Source organism: Lytechinus variegatus, chromosome 11 (genome assembly GCF_018143015.1).
Source record: "Lytechinus variegatus isolate NC3 chromosome 11, Lvar_3.0, whole genome shotgun sequence".
In the NCBI taxonomy this organism is placed as follows: Eukaryota; Metazoa; Echinodermata; class Echinoidea; order Temnopleuroida; family Toxopneustidae; genus Lytechinus; species Lytechinus variegatus.
The window spans coordinates 33,565,725-33,590,458 of record NC_054750.1 but is presented as its reverse complement, the minus strand read 5'-3'; the positions used below and the strand labels follow the sequence as shown (position 1 = coordinate 33,590,458).

Below are 24,734 nucleotides of genomic sequence, written 5' to 3'. Positions count from 1 at the left end.
CCATATGTTATATGTATAAAATGCAAAACATCAAATTGTTTGAATTTCTTATGGGCGGATATGAAATTATTTATCTGTTGATATTATAATTAAGGTACATTAGATCAGTTTTTTTTTAGAAAAGGGTATTTAGTGATATTTGCAATTTATGATTAGTGTGAATCTGCTCGCATTATGACGTCACAAATAAAAAACTTAAGATTAGGTTAATTTGTTTAATCTTTGATGGATTTTCCTTAAACCTTCACTAACTTTCTATTTGATTTAAAAAAGCTTTCAGAAATGATGATGACCCATTGACCTTATTTTTATTCAGTATTTTGCTTGTCATTTCCTACCCCTTCCGATGAGCAGTTTTCCAGGTACGTCTGAAAAGAAAAAAGGAAAACATCGAAAAAGAATGACTCATTCTTTTTCGATGTTTTCCTTTTTTCTTTTTACCCTTCGCTTCTCACTTTTCTTACCTCTGCTCATAACCCTGGGGGAGAGCTCGCCATAGGTAGCACCCCCTGGAAACCAACATTCCATCGGATCCTTGCATGCCAGCATGCATAATTATATGCACCATCTCCACTCCATGGGGAGCATTCCAACAAGGGTTCCAAAATTAATAGCTAGGCATATATATACTAGATAGAGAAGATAAAGTTTGGGAAAGAACAACGTTTTAAACACACACACAAATAAAAAAAAACATTTTAACTGAATTTGGACGTTTAAAAAATTGTATTGCGCGAAAAATTTAAAGGACAAGTCCACTCCAGCAAAAAGTTGATTTAAATAAAAAGAAAAAAAATTAAACAAGAATAAATTTTATCAAAATCGGATGTAAAATAAGAAAGTCATATGACATTTTTAAGTTTCGCTTAATTTCACAAAACACACTGTTTTAACATTTTATAGTTCAGTCAAGTTGATCCTTATTGTGAATTAATTAACAGGTGAAAATTGCATAATTAAAAAAAAAATAAAATAAATTGTGAGTCAGGGAAACCATATGCATGTCCCTGAGTTGTGCATACTGAAACTTTTTTTTTTTCATATAAGCGAAACTTTGAATTGTCGTAAATTTCTTATTTTAATCCAATTTTGATCAAATTTTCACCGTTATTCTTGTTGAATTTTTTAATTTTGATTAAATTTAACATTTTTTCTAGAGTGGACTTGACCTGTAAAGACCATTTCGTCGGCACGAAATTAAAGGACAACTTAATTAGAACGAATTTTTCTCTCGAATTCGAATTTCTACTGGTTTCTACCACATCTAAACGAATTATATAAAACGGAATCGAATGCTGAATAAATGAAAATGCACAATGTGTGCAGAGGGTTGATAAAATTCTTTCGAACTTGAACGCCTATTGATTAATTCAAATGCAACTGATGAAATTGGACGGGAAAGACCTATTATACAACAAACTTTTCGTCTCGCACGTCACATGCACAGACTGTGAACTACCTATACCCCTTTCTGATAACTCTGCCCTTTCTTGAAGAACGCCACTTACGGTACGAAACAGTCAGTTTTCTGGAGTCGACCGATCAATTGTGAACGCCTTCTGTGATGTGATGAAAGTACCGGGTTATTTACATTTTTAATTATCTCTGCCCCTGTTGTTGTTGTTCCTACCATTTCAGATGCCTAGAATGGCAGACGATGAGTTATGTGAGAGCTTGCTCATATGGGTAAGTGATTTTGGGTTTATTTATTTGCGAAATTTCACCTCTATCTACATGATCTATTTATAATTTACGTACCGGTAGTTCGACTGAGCGTTGAGTGTTGCGGTGTGTGTTGATTGCACTGTGTCATACCGAGGGCCACGGCGGTCATGACGGAGTCTACGTGGCTGCGCCTGCCGCTGCGGCGGGGTAGTTGCCCGGAATCCCCGTTTCCCGCTGTGCCCCGCATTCCCTGCACTGCGAAGCCGTTTCCTATCGGATTTCTTGGTATGAACTACTGTTTTTCGGCGGGGTTCTGGTCTAGTCAAAACAATGTGTTAAATTCTACTAATTTGTTTTATCTCTTCCACTTCTTTTTCTAAATTTGATTCTTATCTACCGTTCCATGGACACTGCGCCTACTCTCCCGCGCGTACCGTATTGTTTGTAATGGTCAGTTCCCCCATGTCTGCGCGGTCTCCCAAGTCTGCACACCCGTATATTTGTGCGATTCTAGTAAAAGAAGATACGCAACGAGCACAAACTTTACACATGCAATACATAGACAGGTATTACTATTTGGCCAAGTAAAAAAAGAAAGTAGTTGATCATCCTCGCGCACATCTATTTTGGCCGCTGCATGGAAATTTACTATTTTCAAAAATTGGCTAAAAAAAAAAAAAAATCATGATGTTCCTTTTTAGATGTTCCCTTTTTCATTGCAGCATCAATTTTCTTGATATTTACTATTTTTATGGCTGCTGAATAGCGAAAAAAATCACAAAATTGGCGAGCGATTTGCTCTTATTTGCTTTGGGATCTCTCTCGCAACTTCAAAAACAATTGCAAAGTCCGATATCACCGTAACTGCAAGAAAGAAAAAAAATCTGATTTGGTTTTCTATTGGAATTTTGAAGATACCATCATAAATTAGCAAGAAAATAAAGTTTGAAAACTCGGGGAAGATCACAGATTTCTTCGTTTTTAGTGCATTTTCGGGGACCCCGCTTCTTGAATCTGAACTATCCGTCGCGTGCTTTGGAAATATGGCGCAGAAAAATCTATTTTAGTGACGTAAATTTGTATTTCGGCGGGTTTTTTGGTGAGTGATAGCTATACTTCGATGTGTGTTCCGGTGATTGACTGCTTGTTGTGACTCTGTTGGGTAATGCATGACTTGTGTGCGCGTGCTGGGATGATGGTTATTGACTGTGCTGGCGCAACATGTGAATTTTGAAATCAATTGAGTTTTCTAACGTCAGCAGGCAGTGCATTGAATATTCAAAAAATAATTTCAAGTGGGTTATTCTTTATGAAGATTGAAAATCATTAATGGGATTCCAAGAAGTGTCAATTCTGTTCAAATTTGATAAACTTCTTCCTTGAGCTATTCAATTTGATGGAAAATTGTAAAACTAAAAATTAGTTAGTAAATATATCTAACACTTAGAGTTACAAACATGAAATAATAAACATTATGTGAACAATTAGCAATTAATTCAATCATCATTTAACATTTGATATCAATTAGAAAATGAATAAAAATTGAACAGTATTAAACAACATGTTAATGAATATACAAGCAGCTGGAAAACTGCGATGCGAAACCATGCCCAGAGCTAAAAAGAGATTGGCTCTGGAAAACTAAACATGGCTCCATGGTAATGAAAATGACCCCACCCCCATGCTTTTTTTACCTTTACAATATATATAGGCCTATATTAATATAGAATAATGTTTAAATCATTCACTTGACATTCTGAACGTTTTGTTTTACAATACAGTACCGGTATACATCAGTATAAATACATCAATAGATTTTTATCGCTTAATACATTTTCCATAGATTTCCAATCAATTGTATGTATGCATACATTTCTACTCATTTATTATTAATATTAAGCATGCATCGATCACATATTTCAAGCTTGACATGGCCTGACAACCATTAGAATAAAAAATAGTAAATAGTAAGGACCTCTCTCATCATTGATGTCAAAAATGGGCCGAGAAAATGCCTCCTTGTTTTTTTAAAAAAATAGTAAGATAGCAAATAGTAAGGACCTCCCTCATCACCGCTCTCAAAAAAACCCGGACGATCAACTACTTTCTTTTTTTACTTGGCCTTAAACATATCCGACTCAAAATGGTGGAAAAATAATGAATTTCAGGGCATTTTATTGTGACAGCTTCAAACTACAAGCATAAGCCTTTGTCATCAAAATCCCTGACTCGTGTGCAAAGTGAATGAGTGCGCAGACATGGGGTACCATTTTTTTTTCAATCTGAAAATGACTGCCCAAGGTTTTTTCAAGGAAATCCTATATTTCCTTTCATTTTTATGAGAAAGTTGGTACCCTTACTCTTAATAATATAAGGAATAAGAAATTCATGTAAAATTTTAACTAAAATTGTTAGGTGCACAGACTTGGGGCCCACCATCATAATACACAATAATCTTAATGCGTGCAATGTGGTCAGTTTCAAAAGAGGTGGTCAATATGTGGTGGTCTTACTATACATGACAACCACCTTTTTAAACCTTTCGTATTGAGATTTTGCTTTAAAAAGAGCGAAGTCCGCGGGTGAAGTCTAGTCCGATTGATCTCTTCAGAGTGAGTCTCTGGCTCAGCGAGTCGGCGATCAGACAATCCCACCCAAGGGTTCATTACCATCCTGCCTGTGGGGAATCTACAGGTAGGACTATGGTATGCCAACGCTGTACACAGCACACAATTTAAAAAATCATTAAAATATCACTTTTGTGACCAAAAATACTAATCTCCATACAGTTTCAATTTATTTTTCATCAGTAATTTGGGGGTAATTTTTATATTCACCAGAGCGCTCAAAAACTTGAATTTTGGGCATATATTTGTGTACGCCCTCTATTGGTGGAAAGTAATATGGCAAGAAATTTTTCATTTTTTTATCTCTATTTTTAATTAAGAAAAAAATGATTTAAAGAATCAAATTTAAATAAGAGCCAAGTTGTAGGAATATAGATGTAATGGAAACTCTCAGTGTAAAAAAATCAAGCATTTGCCCCAAACAAAAAGAGAAAATAAGCCAAATATTGACACCATTATTTTGCCACACATGGAGATATAACTGAGAACAAGGTTATATTATAACCTTGTTCATTGAATGAGTGGCGTGAGACAGAGATTTGAGGGGATGAACAAGAGTCCAAAATGCTTGAGTCTCATGCATAATCAATGCGTGAGACTTGGTAGCTCTGTTATTCCCATGGTAGACATCTGGGAGCCGTCTGTTTCAAGTAGTTTTTTTTTTAATTTCTCCTCGTACAAAGACCGCTCGCTATTGTGCAGCCACCATTTGGGAGTTAAAAGAATAAGAAGCTTGATTTCTTACCATTCATCCTAATTCCATATTGCCGTTTAAATTTGGAAACCGTCAATGAACACACCCTAAGATGGACATGCACATTTAGGGTTGGGGTTGCAACAGTGGTTCAGTTTGATAGGTTTATATTGTAAATATGAAATGATTGAATGAGAACAAAAGAATTGTATTGTTCCCAGGTATTATATACTATATAATATTAAATATTTGACAAAATGACGGGAAAAAAAATTCACATTTCATATCAATGAAATGAATTCCCAAACTATTTACTTCCTGAAGATTGGTTTAAGAAGTAATTTATAAACAAAAAAGAAAGAAGCTGTCTGTTTATTTTTGGCTAGAAACGACACAGCTTCGAAAGAACCAAATATCAACATACATACAAATGCACACGTGGGTCTGTGATGTACTCACCTATGAGTTTTATGTGTATTACCCGGTAATGCATTTGGAAATCTTTCTTTTTGAATCAAAAGCAAGGTCATAATTCCTCTTTTTAATGCTTGCAAATAATCAGGATTTAGTAATATGGACTGTAGAAGGGCATTTCATTGGTGTAAAATTATGTGACTTTGACGTAGATTTTCAAAGTTCTGTGGAAGATTTCTTAGCAGTAACATTTCGTATCGCAGCTCCCTGAGTCTGAATAGTCTGCTAGCGCACAGCTACATGTAGGCTGCAGTGGTTCCATGCATGCAAGCTCACGCACGCCAGACGTATATATTGTGTGCTGTAGTGGTAGGCCTCCATGCTGTCATGACTATGCAATCTTTGTGTGTGTGTATATTAACAAAGACGCATGATGAATTGGCTTGCAATTTCAACTGTAGAAAGTTGATAAATGCGTGCAAAATCGGGAGAAAAATTGCGCTACTTTGAAAATTATTGATTGCCCGATTCGGGCCACCAGAACTTAATATTTTTTCAATAACGGTTGCCCGAGGTGAATTTCTGGTGGCCCCGGGCCACCGCTAATGTCGAGCCTGGGTTTAAGGTAGGGTATAGTGTTTAATCCAGGGTTGAAGCTCATCACTCGATAAGTGTGGTGAATTTATAGCATGACAACCATCGCCGGAGCAAATGTGCTGAGATCTTGGCTGAGAGAAATGGTAAAATTGACTTTTATTTGTATTTTCTCTCAGGTTCAAACGTTCAATCTAGACGCGCCACATGAGACCATACAAGATTTGACAGATGGAGTTGCATTAGGGGAAATCCTGTGCCAAATGTAAGAACTTTGAAGTTAAATTGGATTCATAAAATGAAGTGTCATTGTTCTGATCTAGCTTTCTGTCTTATGTTATTTATGTTTGTCTTCCCTTTAAGGAAACTAAAACCCAAGAAGAGAAGCAATCTTAGAGTAAAATGAGAGGAGCAATCTAATACTTCAGTCCTTCACGTTTATAATTTCGTAGAGCTCAATAAATCGCTCTCCTTATTTTTTTGAGGAGCTCAATTGAGCTCCTCAGAATCGCTCTCTTCTCGAGGAGCTCAAATCAATTCATTAGAATAATTGTACTGTATGGTAATTCGTAGATATTTCTTAACATTTATGCAATAGCTGTGTTTACATTAATTAATCTGTGGTGAAACTAGACCTGGTTCACATCAATACGTTTACAAGATGTCGTACGCGCTCCTGCTAAAAAAAAATTGCTAAAATTTCATATTTGAAAACTATCAGAAAAATGAAGAATATTCACCGCTTTCCCGACTCTGATTTGAACTTACCCTTAGTAAATACATGTATTGCAGTCCCACATGTAGACTTCCATGGTGTTGCCATGAAAATTTACATATGGGACTACATGGGACTGCAATATTTACCGAGTTTAAATTACAATCAGAGTCGGGAAACAGATGAATATTCTTCATTTGTCTGATAGTTTTCAACTAAAAGTAATTTTGAGGAATTATGGAAAAAAGAAGGCCATTAAATGGATTTAAAAAAGTGAAATGTGAAATTATAGCAATTTATTTTTTATTTTTTTTTTAGGAGCACGATTTTTTGCTCTCCTTATTTCATTTTTGGAGCGCCGGCGCAATCGCGCTTCTCAAAAATGAAGGTCTGAAACTTGTTTATCAAAATCGGTAATAGAATAAGTGAGTTATGGAAGTTTGAAAACTCTTGTTGAACTTTCTATGGGGATACTCAGTTGGCAAGCATGCTTCAAAATGGCTGACTTTGTGGACAACTCTCCATTTTTTTATACACAATTTTTCAAATTTTCCTCATTATCTTCCAAATTGATCTTGCCTCCTGAGCATAGCATACATGTACATGTATATCATGGGAAAATATAATTCACACTACATATGTCAAGGTCAGGAAGAGATGATGTGAAATATGTAAAATAACAAAATAAGTCATTTTGAAGCATGTTTGCTAATGTGAAGATCCCCATTGAAAGTACAATATGACTTTTTAAATGTCCATAACTTGCTTATTTCATAACCGATTTTGCTGAAACTTGTTTTAAATTGTTCCTCTCATTTTACTCTTTCCAATAAGTCTTTCTTCTTGGGTTTTTGGTGTCCTTTTACTCTCTTTCTGCCCTGTGTGTTCTTTTCATACTGTACATGTACATGTAATGTATGTGTCAATTTCTATACATTGTACATGCATGGAGCTCCTTGTTACATGTACATATGTACAAGGTATAATGACTAGGGATTTTTTTTTTTAGATAATCTCAGTCCAATTTTGCTCATTTCTGAGATTCTAGCCCGATTATCCCTTTGGGATTAATCTACAGATTCATCAACCCTATCTCTATCAGCCCAAGTAATTCCAAATCTTGTTCGAGTGTGGAATGTGACCTTTTGAGCATGCATGCTCCAAAAAAGTGTTTACCTGTAGATGTTTAATACATGCACCATGAATTAATTATTAAATTGAAACTTAAAGCTGTAGTGCATATTCACTTAATTTGTTGGGTCAGTAATTCAACAAATAGTGTGATACTCGCTATTGAAAGCACCTTACAATCAGACTCAGGATTTTGCATGTTTCACAAGGTTGGGCCCAAGAAATTCTTATAAAAAATACTTGTTATAAAAAGAAATGCCAACAAGTTTACTACCAATTGATCTAATTAGAGTGATCTCAATAGCTTTTAATGGGTATTGCAAATTCGTTATTAAAACAATATTATGAAAGAGGCTGAGAAATAACAAGCTAATTTGAAAGTAAGTGGGGCTGATGGATATGGGGCTAGTGAGATGACATCACAAATGAAGGATTAACTTCTTGATCCACAGCATCTCCCGTCTATGCACTTTCCTCACACAATCTGTCGCCACCACACCCAAACTGAATGACCTATAATATTTGTGTCATGATTGAATAGAGGAATGCACTTGGAGTGCCATTCTGGTTGAGTTTGTTTTGGTTTTATTCCTCATTTCATGATTGTTTTGTTACATTAAATTCTGAAATGTACAATTATCAGAAAACTCATAGTTTTAACTTTTGATCATATCTTTTAGTTTATTAATCAAATGATATTCATTCATTCATTAACTTTTCCATGAATGAATGAACTTGATTATTTACATGTATAAGGGTAATCAAATATCACTGATAATTTTTTTAATGAGTTTCAGGTCACATGAATAAGGTCAACGGTCATTTGGGCAAATCTTTTTGTTGTGAATAATTTTCAGTTTTCCCATTCAGCACTGCTGCTATATGAATCACGTAATGCAGGCAAGACTTTTCTTTTTTTGTACTCATGTACATGTACATGTATTTTACCATTATTGAAATCCCATTGAGCTTTAAGCGTTATTAATTCTGTTTCTGTTGTATTCGCTTTGCTCGATTGTACAGTGGGTCATCTTTCTTCACGTCATCCTGGTTCGGTAGATTGAAGAAAGATGCAGGGGAGAGTTGGAGAATACGAGTCAGTAATCTTAAGAAGGTCCAAGAAGGAATCCTTGACTTTTACAATGAGGTAAGTTGCACATTAAGATATTCGATCCAGTACTGTACATGTAGTTGCTGGAAATTAGACTGCATATGTAATTGTAGAAATGTTTCTCATCTGTAAATTAACCTGAATTCAATGAGAAGTTAAAACAATTGCTTGCCCAGTTCTGCATAATTTATCATCGTCTGCAGTGAATTGTAGTTCACTGACAAAGGTCCTATAGCCCCAATCTTAATAGCAATTGATTGTGTTGAGTTTTGATTGTTCATGATAATTGTGCAAATCAACCCTTTGATTTATAAAAACAGCATGTGCTGATAGGGTGTTCCATCCCACAAGTGGTAAATAAATAAATGAAATAAATAAAAATCGCAATTATTTTTTGTTACAGAGGGGGGGGGGGGTATTTCTTGAAGAGTTAAGGGTCACACAGTCATAGTTGTGTTTGGTATAAAACACATCACCAAATTGGTCAAATCATGCTTAAAGGGATGCATACATCCCCAGATCTCTGCTATTTTGGATACTTCTTTTGAAAATTCTTTTAAAAGAGTTTTTGAAGAGTTAAGGGTCACACTTAAATTCATAGACATAGTTGCGTTTGGTACAAAACACAAAACCAAATTGGTCAAATCATGCTCAAAAGGATGCATAGGCCTACATGTACTGTACATGATCCCTGGATCGCTGCTAAATGGGTTCTTCTAATATAATTCTTGTAAAAGATTACCCACTCCTTACAACATTTAAGTTATTCTGCGGGCAACAATTCAGTGGTTTAATTTCAAGATACGTGTCATACAATGTACACATTACAAGCCCATAGGGGGGGGGGGGGGGGGGGGGGGGGGGGGGGGGGCTCGATCGAACCCTCTAAAATTTTCAAAAGCTTTAGAAAATATGGGAGAAGGGAAGAGAATTGATCATGCTGGGGCTGCATAACAAACCCTTTGGTCTACCAAATCTCAAATGTCAGTCATTTTATGATCAAAGTTGAATTCCAACAGGTAACAATAGAGGTGTCATTACATGCCCCTAATCAGTGATTAAATGAGAAAGCTCTTTGAATTAGTCTTTTCAGGGGTCAAGTTACAGTTAATAATGGAGTGCATTGTTCTGACTTCCATAGAATTTAGAAACCAACACAGTTTTGTGAATGCAGTGGGCCAATAGGTCCTGCTTTGTTAAATTTTCCATCAATGGTCACAAGCATGCATGTTGTGGTACATTATCTAACAAACAAAGACATGTTAATTAAAGGTTTCCTTGGAAAGGATGATGTTACAATGTATATCGAGGTATACATACCTTGGGCACAATGCTCAACAGCCAACTAGAAATCAAATGTTTCATTGGAAGATACAGTAACATTGAATGCAATGCTTCCATATAAATATCAATGAAAAGAAACATTTCACTGAAAAGTTTATAAGACCAAATTGGAAAATAATGTATTTTCCCTTTTCTCTGTATTTATGTATTTTTAACTCGGAAAAGATTGGGCATACCCACTTGGGAGTGGGTATGGGCTGATTCAGCCCCCCATATGATCTTGGCAGTCAACAGTGCAATGGCCCCACCCCCTTTATATTTCCCAATTTTGCTGTACATGTGGCCTTGCCCTAAAAATATACAAAAAATTCCCGGGGGGAGGGGGGGGGCAGTCAAATATATCGCTGTGCACACGCATGACCAAATGCGTTTAAAGGGGTGTTTTTTTAAGTTTTGGATGCGGTCTGCGCGCGGACTTACGGTATATCAAAAACACTGATATTCAAAGAAAAAGGTTGGTTTTGAAAGACCGGTCAATGGTCAATCGCAGGGTCTAACGTATTTACAAATGTAGGGTATGTTTTTTTCCCCAAAGCTTTTTCTTTTTAAGGACTAGCCAAATGTGAATAGGATATGTTCTTTCCCCAAGCTTTTTCCCTGAGGTCATATTTTGGCAACAATTTGTTTAGGGGCCAAATTGTGTAAATACACCCCACAAAAAAAAAATTGTTTAGGGGTTATTTTGCACAGAGAGAAAAACTTGTTTAGGGGGTGTTTGGAAATTACATGGTCACGCGTGTGTAAAGCGATATATTTGACTGGCCCCGGCCAACCCCCCCCCCCCCCCCCCCCCCCCCCCCCCCCCCCCCCCCGGTAAAGTCCAAGGCCTGATTTAGGTTTTCCATCTGAATAAACATTACATCGTCGTGTATAAAAGAGAGTGAATACTTCAGACCGCTGAACTACAATGTACAAACATGGTTGATTCATGAATGATTTTGAAGGAAGATCTCATTACAATGCATCCTGTATGTTCTACATGTAGATGCAATTGGCCATTTCTTACAAGGTGTTTGTGTTCACGATCACATTTAAAGGTAAATGCTAGTTTTGGTAACGATATCAAAATGAGTTCGTACAGAATCCAATGAAATGACCACCAAAGTGTCTGTTTGTATAAATAAAACGCATGTGCCAAAGGATTCTGGAAGAAATTGTGTAATTGCTGAGAAATCAGCAAATAAGCACAGGATTCGGGTAGAGCGTCGGGCCCAACGCTTTAAGCAATAATTATACATTGTCCCACGTGCGCTTATCTGTGTTGGGGATCTTCGGTGTGAACATTTTTCAGCGTAGATTTCAAGATTCACAAAGTTCAGTTAATGTAACTGTACCAGATCTAGATCCTCGATGATACATGTATACTGACAATTAAGCCTTGTTTTACAGACTTTCTCATGAAATCAGTGTTTACTGCAAGTACTGGAATTTCTCTTTAAACTTCCACTTTGTACATGTACATGTTTGTGATGAAAGGTCTACATGTACATGTAGATGTACATTACACTATGTACGTACTGTACATTTCATAAACAGTGTACATGTACAGGACTATTATTACTGTTGTATGGTTCATTGATTTAACATGTACATGTATACGTACAACCTTGCTTTAAAGAAGGAGGGCTGTCATATGTACATGTATGCAGAAATATGTATTCAGCATGATAAATTTTATTTTTATTCTGCTCTGAATTTGCTATTATGGTCTATATTGATGTAATTAAGAATAATGTTCTCTTTGCCATTAAGGCAGAAGCAAGGAAACTCAGCTCAGGGTTTGTGGTCTATTTTTAAGACTCTGGCTTATAAAAATAGATCAGACTGCTTGCCCCGACTGCCTGAAAGATTTGGTTCACTAATCATAAATGCTTATCCGAGTTCCTGCATCTTTCTCGTGAGACACGTAAAAGGAACATTCACACTAACAAAATTTCTGTGAATTGCGTGAGCTCATACACTGTCATTTTTACTGATGGGGTTTTCACATTGAACAATGACATGTCTAGGCTAAACAGTAACATAGTTACATGTAAATGTATGTTGTATGAGTACATGTACATGTAGGGGCTATTCACATTGAAGTTTCTGTGTATTGCATCTGAAAATAGAATATGGAACATTCACATAAAAATTTCACATCAAACATTGAGAATGATCACAGAAGTTACACATTCATGTGCTTGTACAGTTTTATTGCACTTTCGAAGAGGGAAAGGAGCATTCGCATATATATATAACAATTATCCTTTACGTATGCACTGAAGTACATGTAGTTTGGATCATTGCCATCAAGCATTTTCCTGTGTATTGCTGATTGAGGAGATCATGATATACATGTAGCCTACACATGTACTGACTACTGTACACGTAGAAAAAAACATTCATAAATAAAGCCATTTTCCTGTAGGCTTACATGTATAAAGCTGAAGAAGATGGTAACATTGATTCACACCAACGATAATTTTCCAATTTTAGAAAAAATGTTGAAGAATTCATGAAGAACAATTTTAAGGAATTTCATGAAAAACAAATAGGGCACAGTGCAAAAATTTATCGAAATTACAGCAGAGTTTTCAGAAAAGGAAAAAAAAATTGTCAGAAAACATGTACATGTTCAAAATATAATTTCTTACATGTATGTATTTTTTGTTTTTTCGAACCTTTGTTTTTTCTGATAAACTTTGTCGGGACTCTTTTGCGATCATAAATAGCATAAAATAAATAAATTTGACCCAACAAAAGTAAAAAGTAATCATACATTTATGACTTTTGTTTGAAAAACACAATTTGCATTGACCTTGTACATGTACATGGAGTCACGTTTTTGAGCGATTTTTGGGTCGTACATGCACGTACAAATGTTGTGTAATTTCGAAACTGCACACACATGCATCACAAATTTGGTCTCAAATGATGTGCAATGTAAAAAGCCAGTGAGCAGTGTAGTAAAAAAAATTTCGCGCGATGGCGTAGTGACAAAATTTCTCAAAGGGGGGGACTCAAATTGACCCCCCCCCCAGTTTGATAAGGGTTAATATTGCATTAGGGGCCTACTACATGTATACATGTACATGTAGGCCTTAAATGCACACTCAGACCTAACTGATAGACAAAACAAGCATGGTATGCAATACATGTTCAGAAGAGTGTGAAATACTTTATATATTTTTTTCTCATATCCAATGTTTTTATTCATAATTATGTTTTGGGCTAGTTGGAACATGTTCCAACTAGCCCCTTCAATTTTGTTCCAATTAACCCCAGAGTCCCATTTGACATTTATAAGTTTACAGCACAAAAAAGGGACTTCACCATGGCATATTAATATCAATAACCGCATTTTGTAGCTTGGTGCAAGTGTCTATAAGTGCTCACAAAAAAGGGACTTCACCATGGCATATTAATATCAATAACCGCATTTTGTAGCTTGGTGCAAGTGTCTATTACATGTATACCACCAAACTGGCCAACTTGATCTATAAACTTCTCTATAATAATAAAACATCTCTGAAAAAGAAAAAAATTAATCAGAAGGCAAAAAAACTTAACCAGGCTTGTTGTACATGTGTTGTCTGTAATATGGTGGATGGCTGTTGATAATGACAATAAATTGAGGGAGGTATTGCAGAAATTTATTTAAAGACGTTAAAGAAATTTACAATGTTCCAGCTTACCCCGCGTTCCAACTAACCCTGGTCTCCCCTAAGGATTCAACATGTCAAATCCTTACGATTTTCCTTGAGATTTGTCTCTGGCCGATCTGCGACTCTCAAGCTGACGAGCTGTGACATCACATTTCCCTTCAACCAGTCACAGACCAGTCATAGACTATGCGGGTCGTAAGGAATGCGGTGGCCTTAATGTACATTTTAGGTCTAATGTATAGTACATGTACATGTATGTATGGCATTTTGAACAATACATTTCATGTATTTCTTCTTTACTTTGTATTAAAAGTAAGATCTACAACTGCCAGCTAGCTATAATAAATTTCTTTTTTTTTTTGCATGTCTAAAGGAAATATAAATTACTGTGTATTTGTACAGTATGATCCGCACATAACTGCTAATTTTTCTGTACTTACAGTTCCCATTTCAAGGTCATTTCCAAGGTCATTCATGAAAGTGAAATGACACAACTTGCAGTCAAAACATTCACCAACTTTTTGTCAAATGTCTAGACTTGAGACCATGTAGTGTTTATATGGAGGAAGGTAAATCTATTTTCCTCATCAGTGCTTCTATTGACATGTGCATGGCTGAGTTGACTGGAGCAATGAAGTCTTGAATTGGTAATAAAATATGGAATGTGTAGCACCTGTGTGTGGCAGTGAATTGACATGTTTACAATCCATTCAACATTCCTCAACTTGGCCCAAATATTATTACAGTGTAGTATTAAACTTGCACAAATATTTTATATCAAATCCTGAATTGAATTAATATCTTTCAACATACTAAACATTCTTAATATGTGCCTACATGTACATATATATTTTATACCTGCCTTTTACACCTCACAATATAACTGTAGATCTACTTATTTTGGCCTAAAATTGTTTTTTCATCAAACCTTGATTTTCCCCCAACTTAATGAAGATCAGTGCAGGGAAAGATTGATTTATGCCCCTCCCCCCACCACCCCCACAGAGATGCCAAGTTCAAAGACCAGCTACACGTATGCGTGAGATTTTCTGTGAATCTGAGTGAGATCACAGACATTGTGTACAATGTTTATATGGGGATAGGCTGTGATAGTTGCGTGAGACAGAGATTTGAGGGGATGAACAAGAGTCCAAAATGCGCGAGTTTCACGCATAATGCGTGAGACTTGGTAGCTCTGCCCCCATCCTCATTATTAGGCTCTTTTATTAAAAGGTAGCCAAAACAAGGCATGTACTTTAGCTGAAATATAATCTCTGTGAAATATCTTTGGGTTATAACTTGGAATGAAAAGGAGGGAACACTACCTGTTTTACCTCCAGTACAAATTTACATATCCTCCCCGCTTCTGTGCGATCATGCAGTTTGAAGAGAGATGATCCTAAATACAGTGTACATGTATTTCGGTTCACTCACTTCATGTACACTGTGTTTGCTGTTCAAAAGTCTTAATTAGTGGCTTGTCAACAGTTTTTTGTTGTATTTGGCAACATGTGTACACACTGGCCTGTATTCTGAAGTCAGGTTTAACTTTATAGACCATCTTCTAACTCTGTGCTAAAGTTATGGGAAGCCAAAAGTGTCAAATTTTGTTGTTAAGTGGTATGTTTCTAATATGTTTACTGTGCTCTTTCCTGATTCATCAATGGTGAATACAATCAACTATTTGTACATGTATTTATACTTCCTAGAGAGCCAAATGAGCTGAAGTATGATATCCTTTAATACTGTTAGTGATTATGTAACAATTGGCTATCCATGCTTAAACCACAACTTTAAACCTGAGTTTAAGTTATTAAACCCTACTTCAGAATACGGGCCATTATGCCGGGGGGGGGGGGGGCACTTACATTGACGAGTGGATACCATGCGCAACCAAAAAACATGTAAAAATGATGTCTTTTTCAAGATTGGACATGTTACGTACGTAACGTGGTAAGGGTGTAAAAAACACTAAAATAATGAAAAAAGGGTATCTATTTTTGTTATGAAAGCTACATGTACGTGTTACAGGTCAAATTTGCGAGGGTGTAAAACATGAAGACTAAAATGTTAAATTATAAAGGATGTACTTTTGCCCCAAGAGTCAACACTACGTATTTAGAGTACAATTTGCGCGAGATGTGAGAGGTGGGGCTGTACTAAACCCAGTGATGTAGGTGAAGGTAAAACCGACGACCAACGTCCGTGACATACATGTACATGTATAACAATAAAAATATTGCTGTACTTATTTAGGGGGTCAATGCAGGGAACTTGCCAAGAGTATCGTTTTGTTTCCAATACTTGTTATTAAGGGTAGGGTTTCACACGGCAATACTTATTAAAGGGTTCATTTTAGAAAATGGAAAATATATGTTTAGGGTGCTTTTCGAGACCCCATAGTCGCGCATGGTATCCACTCATCAATGGAAGTGCCCCCCCCCCCCCCGGCCATTATTTATATGTAGACACAGATACTTTGCACACTACAAGCCAATGATTAATTATCCTTGTCTTCTGCCCTATTTTATCAGAGTTTGTATCACTTGATACACCAATGATCATAAACACATGTGTGGAAGAGGAAATGGCTTGATTTTTAACCTTGTTGTATAAGTTTAGTTGTGAATTTCACTATATTCATTCATTATTTGCATAGGCCTACAAGCCTATTAATAGGCCTAGTAAGTACTACATGATACTGCATGTACATGTATCTAGCCTACATGTACATGTAGTATTGTACATCATGTACCAGTACTGTAATGTAGTTTCATGGCTGTGTAAAGTTGGCTTACGATATGTGAAGGTTGATCTGAACATGGTAGGTCTATGATCTGAAAAACTAAAACTTGCTGGTTAAAGGAAGCAAAGAAACCAAGAAAACAACTTATAAAATCACGTTTTTTTTTATACACAGACTGTACGTATACAGTATTGTCCTTTTTACACAGGATTTTCTTAACCCCGGACTATCGCTAACCTTGTACTATCCTTAACCCCGTACTATTTTTTTTCCTTTTCACACATGCCAAATTGTTATTGCTAACCCCGGATAAGGAATGCTTGCTTTTCACACACGAAACTCGCTAACCCTGGACTAGTGGTTTTTGTCGATCATCCGTAGTACAAGTACTTCACTCGTACACTTTTTACACACGCTACATTTTCCTTAACCCCGTACTATACATGTAGGTGGGGCCAAATTGCCATTTAGCCCCACCTATAGTACGGGGTTAAGCTTAGCCCACTTTCGTTTTACACATGCGATCTTAACCCCGTACTATTGCTCTTAGCACCGCAATTGGTGGGATAACCCTGCTTTTTTGCAGGGCCAAATAATCCCGTACTATACATGTAGGTGGGGTTAGCCCACTTTGCAAAAATGCTGTGTAAAAAGAAAGTGGGCTAAGCTTAACCCCGTACTATAGGTGAGGCTAAATTGCCATTTAGCCCGACCTATAGTACGGGGTTAAGGAAATTTTAGCCTGTGTAAAAAGGGTATTAGTGTACATACATGTACATGTAATGCCTACTGTGTTCTGAAGAATGCTAATTTAAGGGGGGGGGGGAAATCAAATGATGAATAATAGCTGATCAAATCCAGTCAATCAGTCCATTCAGTATCCAGAATTTTATTAACCCGCTGACTGCATAATTTCATGAATCCCATAGATTTTGTACATGTCCCTTTACAATCACGTAGGCAATGAGTGAAACATGCGTTTCTTTGATTTTTAAAAAAATCATTTGCATCTTTACAACAGGAGCTCGGTCAAGAGTTGACAGATTTCCAGCTGCCCGATTTGAGTCAGGTCGGTGAACATGCTAATCCCGTAGAGCTTGGCAGGTTACTACAGCTTGTGCTCGGATGTGCAGTCAACTGTGACCATAAAGAAGGTTAGTCATTTAAAGTGATAAATAATATTGATAATTTTACGAATAGCTCCTTCTATTTAGATAATGTCTATTAAGATTCGCACTATTACTTTGGCTTTAATACATGTAGCTTGCTGTTGTTTCTACATGTAGCTAATATTGTGAACCTATTTAGGTCTTACAGTATTCATCTGATATTTACAAAGAACAATCATTGAATAATTGCCCAATTCAATTGATTGAGTGTCCTCATTGTCATGTAGGGCCTACATGTATACATATTTTTCTTTAATAAACAATGAATCATTAACTGTACATGCTGTTTGAGCGCAGCCTAGTACATTGATATCCATGTGCAGTGTTTTTTGGGATCTCTACTGAATTGCTTCAATTTTTAACAAATTACCTCTTTATCAATGAATTATAAGATTATTTTCATGATTTAGATCAATGAGTCGCACAGCATACAGGTTGCATTATAAAACCTTTCATATTTAGACATGATATTCCTTCCCAAGAATCTAACTTTGAGCCAGAATTAAAGTGATTGGTTAACATTGGTTTGACTTTTAAAAAATCTGAGCTAGAGGGTCACACTTGTCACCTGTGTCTGTGATTTGTTCCAAAAATGAAGCCCGGAAAAAATTGCGTTCGAAAATTATTATTAAGTGCTTCAAAAATTGAAATATAAAGTGACCGGAAACACCATCTTAATTTCATCCCATACACTTATGTGTACTATTTAGGTGTCTATAAGACGCCTATTTACAAAATTGGGGTTTGCCCCTTAGTTTTAGCTTTTCATTCTCAATAATGGTTGTTTTCAGGGTTTATTACTTCTAATACATGCACTTGTACACATGTTTCATCTTGGTTTGAGAATTTTTTAAATCGGCTGCTCACAAAGTTAAACAATACCTTTAAGCCTTGATATTGGGTGGAATATTCATATTATTATTATAGAACTGAAAATTGTGTACTGCAGTGTGTATGTAGGTTCAAGCAAGAAATTGAGATGACATACATGTATCACCACCAACCCAGAAGGGAATAAGATGATAATGAGAAATTTTGACAGGCCACCATACAGTACAAGTACTTTAGGCCTATATGTACCAGGAAAATAACACCTTTCAACAAGAAACTCCGATTTATTTTAGGCCTTCATTGTATAATTACTAGTAGGCTTAAAATATACATACAACTGTATGCCTTGGACCTAGGGCCTACTGCATTTGTTGCTCATATTGATTGTAAATCCTACATTAAATGAGCGGATGTCCACTTTACACTATAGCTTATGGAAGAAGGTAACATATTGTCCAAGTCTTAACTGAATAATGATAACAATGACCCACTTGTTAACCACTCTAAACACACTGTACATACATGTATACTGTAGATTAGATATCGCACTGGTATTGATTACTGTGGATTCAGTGAAAAATAAAAAGGAGCTCTCACATCCACCCAATCAAAACACACCAGTTTATTATAAGAACTTTGAATACTGGTACATGTACCTATTAATCATAACGCACTCACACCAGCCTAAATCAGATAAAATGAGTGTTGTTATGAGCCGGCTTGCATTCCTATGTGATAACAACTACATGTACATGTACTTGTAGCATGCATTTATGGTCTATGAAGTTGTATACGTAAAGTTCTTGAATTTTCTTTCATTTTTTTCACATTGCAAATATTGCCATGACATGGGAGAAATCCCTGTGAAAGTTTTTGTAAGCATGATATACATGTAGCACCAGTAACCTCCAGCTATGAAGTCTAGTCATCTTCTTTCTGTGATATTTTGAGTAGAAGTAAGTTTGCTTATTAAAGGGGAAGTTCACCCTGACAAAAAATTTATTGTAAAAATAGCAGAAAAAAAATTATTGCCGAAGGTTTGAGAAAAATTCATCAAATATTTAAAAAGTTATAATAGAATTTCAATTATTTGATTTGTGACATCATATGCGAGCAACATTCGTACTGTACAAAGCGAATAGTAAAAAATCAATGAAATGTCATTCTCAGAAAATAGAAAATGGTTTTCACTGTACCTTTTGTATATCAATAGACAAATCATTTCACACCTGATCATGAATAGAAAACAAAATTAAGTCATCAGGAATCATACAAAATTTGAAATTCATGCATTTTACATGTACATAACACATGGGGCAGCTGCTCGTTTATGACGTCACAAATCCAAAACTTTGAACTCTAATAACTTTCTTACTCTTTAACGGAGTTTCCTCAAACCTTCACCAATATTTTTTACTATTTTTCTGCTATTTTTACAACAAAGTTTTCTTTAGGGTGAACTTCCCCTTTAACAGGTTGGTGTAAAGGCATCTTCTCTTCTGGTAGAACAAGGAACAGCAAATCATATTCAGTGAAGTATTATCCTCTTACAAATGGAGACTGATCTGCATGTAGCACTAATGGGTTTTTCCATTGACTGGAGGTACAGGATCGGCTTTTAATACTGTGTGTAGATTAAAAAAAAAACAATAAAGAAACAAAACCCTATTAAAACGGAGCATGTACTGTACACTACAGGATATGTCTGATTCAAGCAAGATAATAGAGACCTTTTGTTTTCTGTGACCAGCCATGTGGACGTACGAGATTAAAGAATATTGGGAGCGCTGCGCATATGTGCGAAGTAATCTGTGACGAGCCCTCTCGTTCACTGCCCAAATCTGTGACTCGTATTTGAGGGTTTCGACATTCGGTGTCATAGTGCTCGAATGAGCACTAGTTCGTACATGATGACGCCGTTCCAAGCTTAGCAAAAATGAATGAAGCCGCATCAATATTCGAGTTTCGTTGATTCAGCAGGGCTGGTAAACTGCAAATTACTGCTTGTTACCAGATTTTCCATTTTAGTGTGTCCTGTTTTCAGACACTACATATCCGATAGGTATTAATTGATGTTCTATTTTCAAACAACTGTTTTTTCAGCTTTTTGTACAAGAGTGCAAATGTTGCCCTCACAGTCGCCCCACATTGACCAAGAAAGAGAGTTGACGTATACACGTACATGTTAAAAACAATAAGTGAAATTAGCAAAAATGAAACCATGAAGAAAGTTGTGCATACAATTTGTGCATTGTCCTCTTGTGAGTTCTTTAGGTCATAAGGCCTTTTGATGGCAGAAGTCAATGTACTGTATGTTCTTAAAATAGTTATACTTTCATTCTAGGGGGTGGGTGAGAATAATGGGACTTGGCACCCCCCCCCCCAACTGCTCAAAAGAGCCCTGAAAATAAAGATAAAAAAGCCCCAGAATACATGTATCCCCTTGCACTGAAATGTAAAAGCATATCCAACGCACATGTACCAGATTGAGGCTGTAATCAGGCCTACATGTAGGTTTTGATTTTTTTTCCTGTTTCATTATTACTTCGGTAAATCATGTCTCACTATATACTTTTAGTACTTCCTCATCTCTTTTGTGTAGATCTCTTTCACCACAAGTTTGTGTGGATGGGGATGTTAAAAAGTGAAATGAATATTTGAGAATATATGTAGGCCTATTTCCTACATTGTTGTGTAAAATGTGAAGTCCAGTTTGGGTAAAACCGCAATGTTATCCACTTTCTATTACATGTACTGCTTTATTACCACCAACGGTGATTAAAAAACAAATTTTTATTAAAGTTTGATCATTTATCATTTCATACAGATTGTGTGGGGGTTTTTGGTCTCTTTTGATGCATAAAAAGTACATGTAGTTTCATATAAAGAAGAAATGAAAAAATTATTGCCACGACACATCTTTTTCTTCAGTGAATGAAGACTTTATAGATTGTAAATTCAAATAATGAATTGCATATAAACACCACAAATGAATCTTTCCTTTAAAAAAAGAGAATGAATGAGTATGAGAAATACCTAAACTTAAGGCTAAAGCTAAAAATTTTGCAATTCATTTTTTTAAAGGCAAATGAAGTTAACTTTAAATATGGATGTTAGAGACTTATTCTAATTCCAGCAAGATATATTGATTATTAGAGATTTGATTTGATAACCCAATCAGACCTCTTTTCCTGTTGAAGATGCTACATCCTGATTCTGTATTAAGCTTCCAAGGGTGTGTTCTAGTCTTCACACATAGGGTGTGTTTATGCTTCCATCGCGAGGACAGAATCAGCGATTTCAAACGTCGATTCAAAACGCCGATCGTAAACGTGGTTCTGGGAGTGCTGTTTATGCTTAACTTTTCAGAGCAAATCATGATCTCCAGCTGGCTTTGCATCGTAAAGCGAGGTCAAATTGGGCGCGCCTTTTTTCAAAAGTCTTTTTTTACGATGTTGTTATTACGTGGAGATAACATGGAGCAATACGACTGTATTTTCCCTCGGATTTTCATCTCACCGGAAGCATGTACCAAATGACGTCATTTAAACACGTTTACGATCGTGGTTCTGTTTATACTTCCCCAGAAAGCCTGATTCTGGTCAAACGACGTTTACAAACGCATCTTTTTGTGAGTTTACGATCGGCGTTTTGAAACAGCGTTTGAATGAAAGTAAGCATGGACGCGTGTTTTGGACTAATCACGTTCGGAAATGCTGATTCTGGCCTGAAAAGTTGAAGCATTTACATGGCCATAGACCCTTGGGTTTCCCAGAATAGATAATTAGTGAATAGTCTGAAGAAAGAGATTTGATTCACTTTGGCTATACATGTAGTCACAGACCCTTGCAATTTGCATAGTGCATAATGCAGAGTCTGAAGTAGTGAGACTAGGTTCACTACATGCTGGCTCCACTAATATTTGACACAGACAGAGCCTTTGGTGTCTAGTCTTTACTCTAGACCCTGTTATTGGTTAGAAATGTCAAATATGAGTCTGTGTCTGTGAAAGTTTGTATGGAAAACATTACATGTACATGTATATGACCATTGAACATAATCAAAATTTAATATTTACTGATGAACTAATGATAAAAAGCATTTTTTCTATTCGAGAAAAAGAAGAAAGAAATCCGCTCCAAAGCTTCGCATATTTTTTGTTACGCCGTTCCAGTCGCATTTATCTGCTACAATGAGCTGCAATTTTGGTGAAAAGCGGCCGCAGAGCACTGTCCGTCCATCGCCTCTGCGCTGCTTGAACGCACCTGGCGCCATGCCCATGCCGCCGTGCTAGCTGCATGCACAGATGCCTGTTCCATAGGGATGCATACGCACACACACACAGGGGACCCATTCCAAGGACCCCGGTTTCACAAACATTTGTAGTACAGAAGCCCGTTCCGAGGACCCTCCCTTTCACAATAAACCCACTCCAGAGCCCCCATTTTTGTCTCGCCCATGGCACATACCTACCACTCCCCCCCCCTCGGGAGAGCGTATATGTGTCTCCATGATTGAACCCACATCTTGTATATAAACATGATTAACTTGCCTTTTTCTCTTTCCCTTCAATATATTTATAATCGTCTCCTCTCACTTTCACTTTATTTAAAAATATATTTATTGAAGATGGGATATAAAGACAAACTTGCAGAGGGCTGGCATTTTAAAGGAGAAATATAATGAAATGGACTTTTAGGAAGGAAATGGTTAGAAGTAAAAAGACTTGTGTCCAAACATCTACAATGGATGTTTTAGTAATCATGTTTGCCAGTCTTTTCTCAATTTAATTGTCAATATCATTGGCATGAAATATATTATTCATTTCAATTGATGACAATGAATGAATCATTGACCCCAAATTACAATTTGTACTGTGAAGAGTTATGCCACAACTATTAGATTTTAAGAGCAAATGTTTGGATTATTCATCCATCTAGATTAGATTATTATTATACATGTACATGTAAATTGCTTTGAAATTGCATGTTTATAGCACTTTGTCAATGCAAAGAAATGATATATAATTTACATCTAAGTGACTCCATGTCAAAATTTTGATACATGTGGACATTTATAGAGCATTTTTCGCTTTGCAGCACAAGAACAACACATTGACTGAAATACCTTCTATTTCTTTTTGTACAGAATACATCAGCACTATCATGGGCTTAGAGGAATCCGTCCAACATGTAGTCATGGGAGCCATTCAGGAGCTAATGACCAAAGAGATTCCTTCTACCTCACCACCCCCTCAAGAAGCCTTGTCGGAGGTCGAAGGTCAACTCAAACGGACGATGGAGGAAAAGGACGAGGCTTTACAGAGGTGTCATGACTTAGACCATCAGGTACGGAGGCTCTTGTTCCTTGATGCTGCTCTGGCTATGTTTGGAAAAATTTTCAGATCGGGGGGGGGAAGGGGAGGGGGGGGGGGGGGTGCTGGAGAAAACCAAAACTCCATCCAGGCATCCATAGCCCGGATAATGCTTTTGATGTATTACATGCACACACCACTGAGACAATAGACGTTTCTTGTATACAGGGTATACCGTAAGTAACGGTGTATTAACCGCACCCCCAACTTTGGACTAAAAATTTACATGCATATTTGAGGTACGAAGAAACAAAGTTTTTCAGATTTCAAATATCCAAAGAGATTACCGGTATGCAGAAATATGCTGTTCTTGATCGATTCATCTACAAATGTTAGAAAGAACGGTCCCGACAATATTGGCAAATTACACACTCGCTCACCTCACAGTCACAGTGTACACACACAGCACTGCCATTACATTGCAAACTACGATACAGTACAACTACAATACAAGTCATGCCAGTACATCTTATCAAATTATGATCTGTGTCTTTCCCAGCGTAGGAGGAAGAAACATTCACATTTCTTGCATCACAATCACTTTCAGAAATTTGATGTCTTAGCATGAATTTTGGATACGGGATTATAGGAAGGTTCAAGAAACAAAGAAATTGACATTTTTTCCAGTTGTTTTTTACGGCTTCGTGCCGTCTCTCTCGTGCGTGGTTTACA

At 36.5% G+C, this 24,734-nt stretch overlaps 1 protein-coding gene across 4 annotated transcripts in view; it reads left to right on the top strand.

Moving 5' to 3' along the window:
• Positions 1-1,527: 1,527 nt before the first annotated feature.
• LOC121424003 (protein Hook homolog 3-like) overlaps positions 1,528-24,734 on the top strand; it is a 43,061-nt gene continuing 19,854 nt past the window's right edge. For all 4 annotated transcript variants that reach the window (XM_041619569.1, XM_041619567.1, XM_041619566.1 and 1 more), the window contains exons 1-5: positions 1,528-1,686; positions 6,174-6,259; positions 8,864-8,987; positions 17,710-17,842; positions 23,837-24,036. In XM_041619569.1, the coding sequence (XP_041475503.1) occupies positions 1,639-1,686; positions 6,174-6,259; positions 8,864-8,987; positions 17,710-17,842; positions 23,837-24,036 (591 nt within the window). In that variant the 5' untranslated portion in view covers positions 1,528-1,638. The remainder of the gene's footprint in view (positions 1,687-6,173; positions 6,260-8,863; positions 8,988-17,709; positions 17,843-23,836; positions 24,037-24,734) is intronic.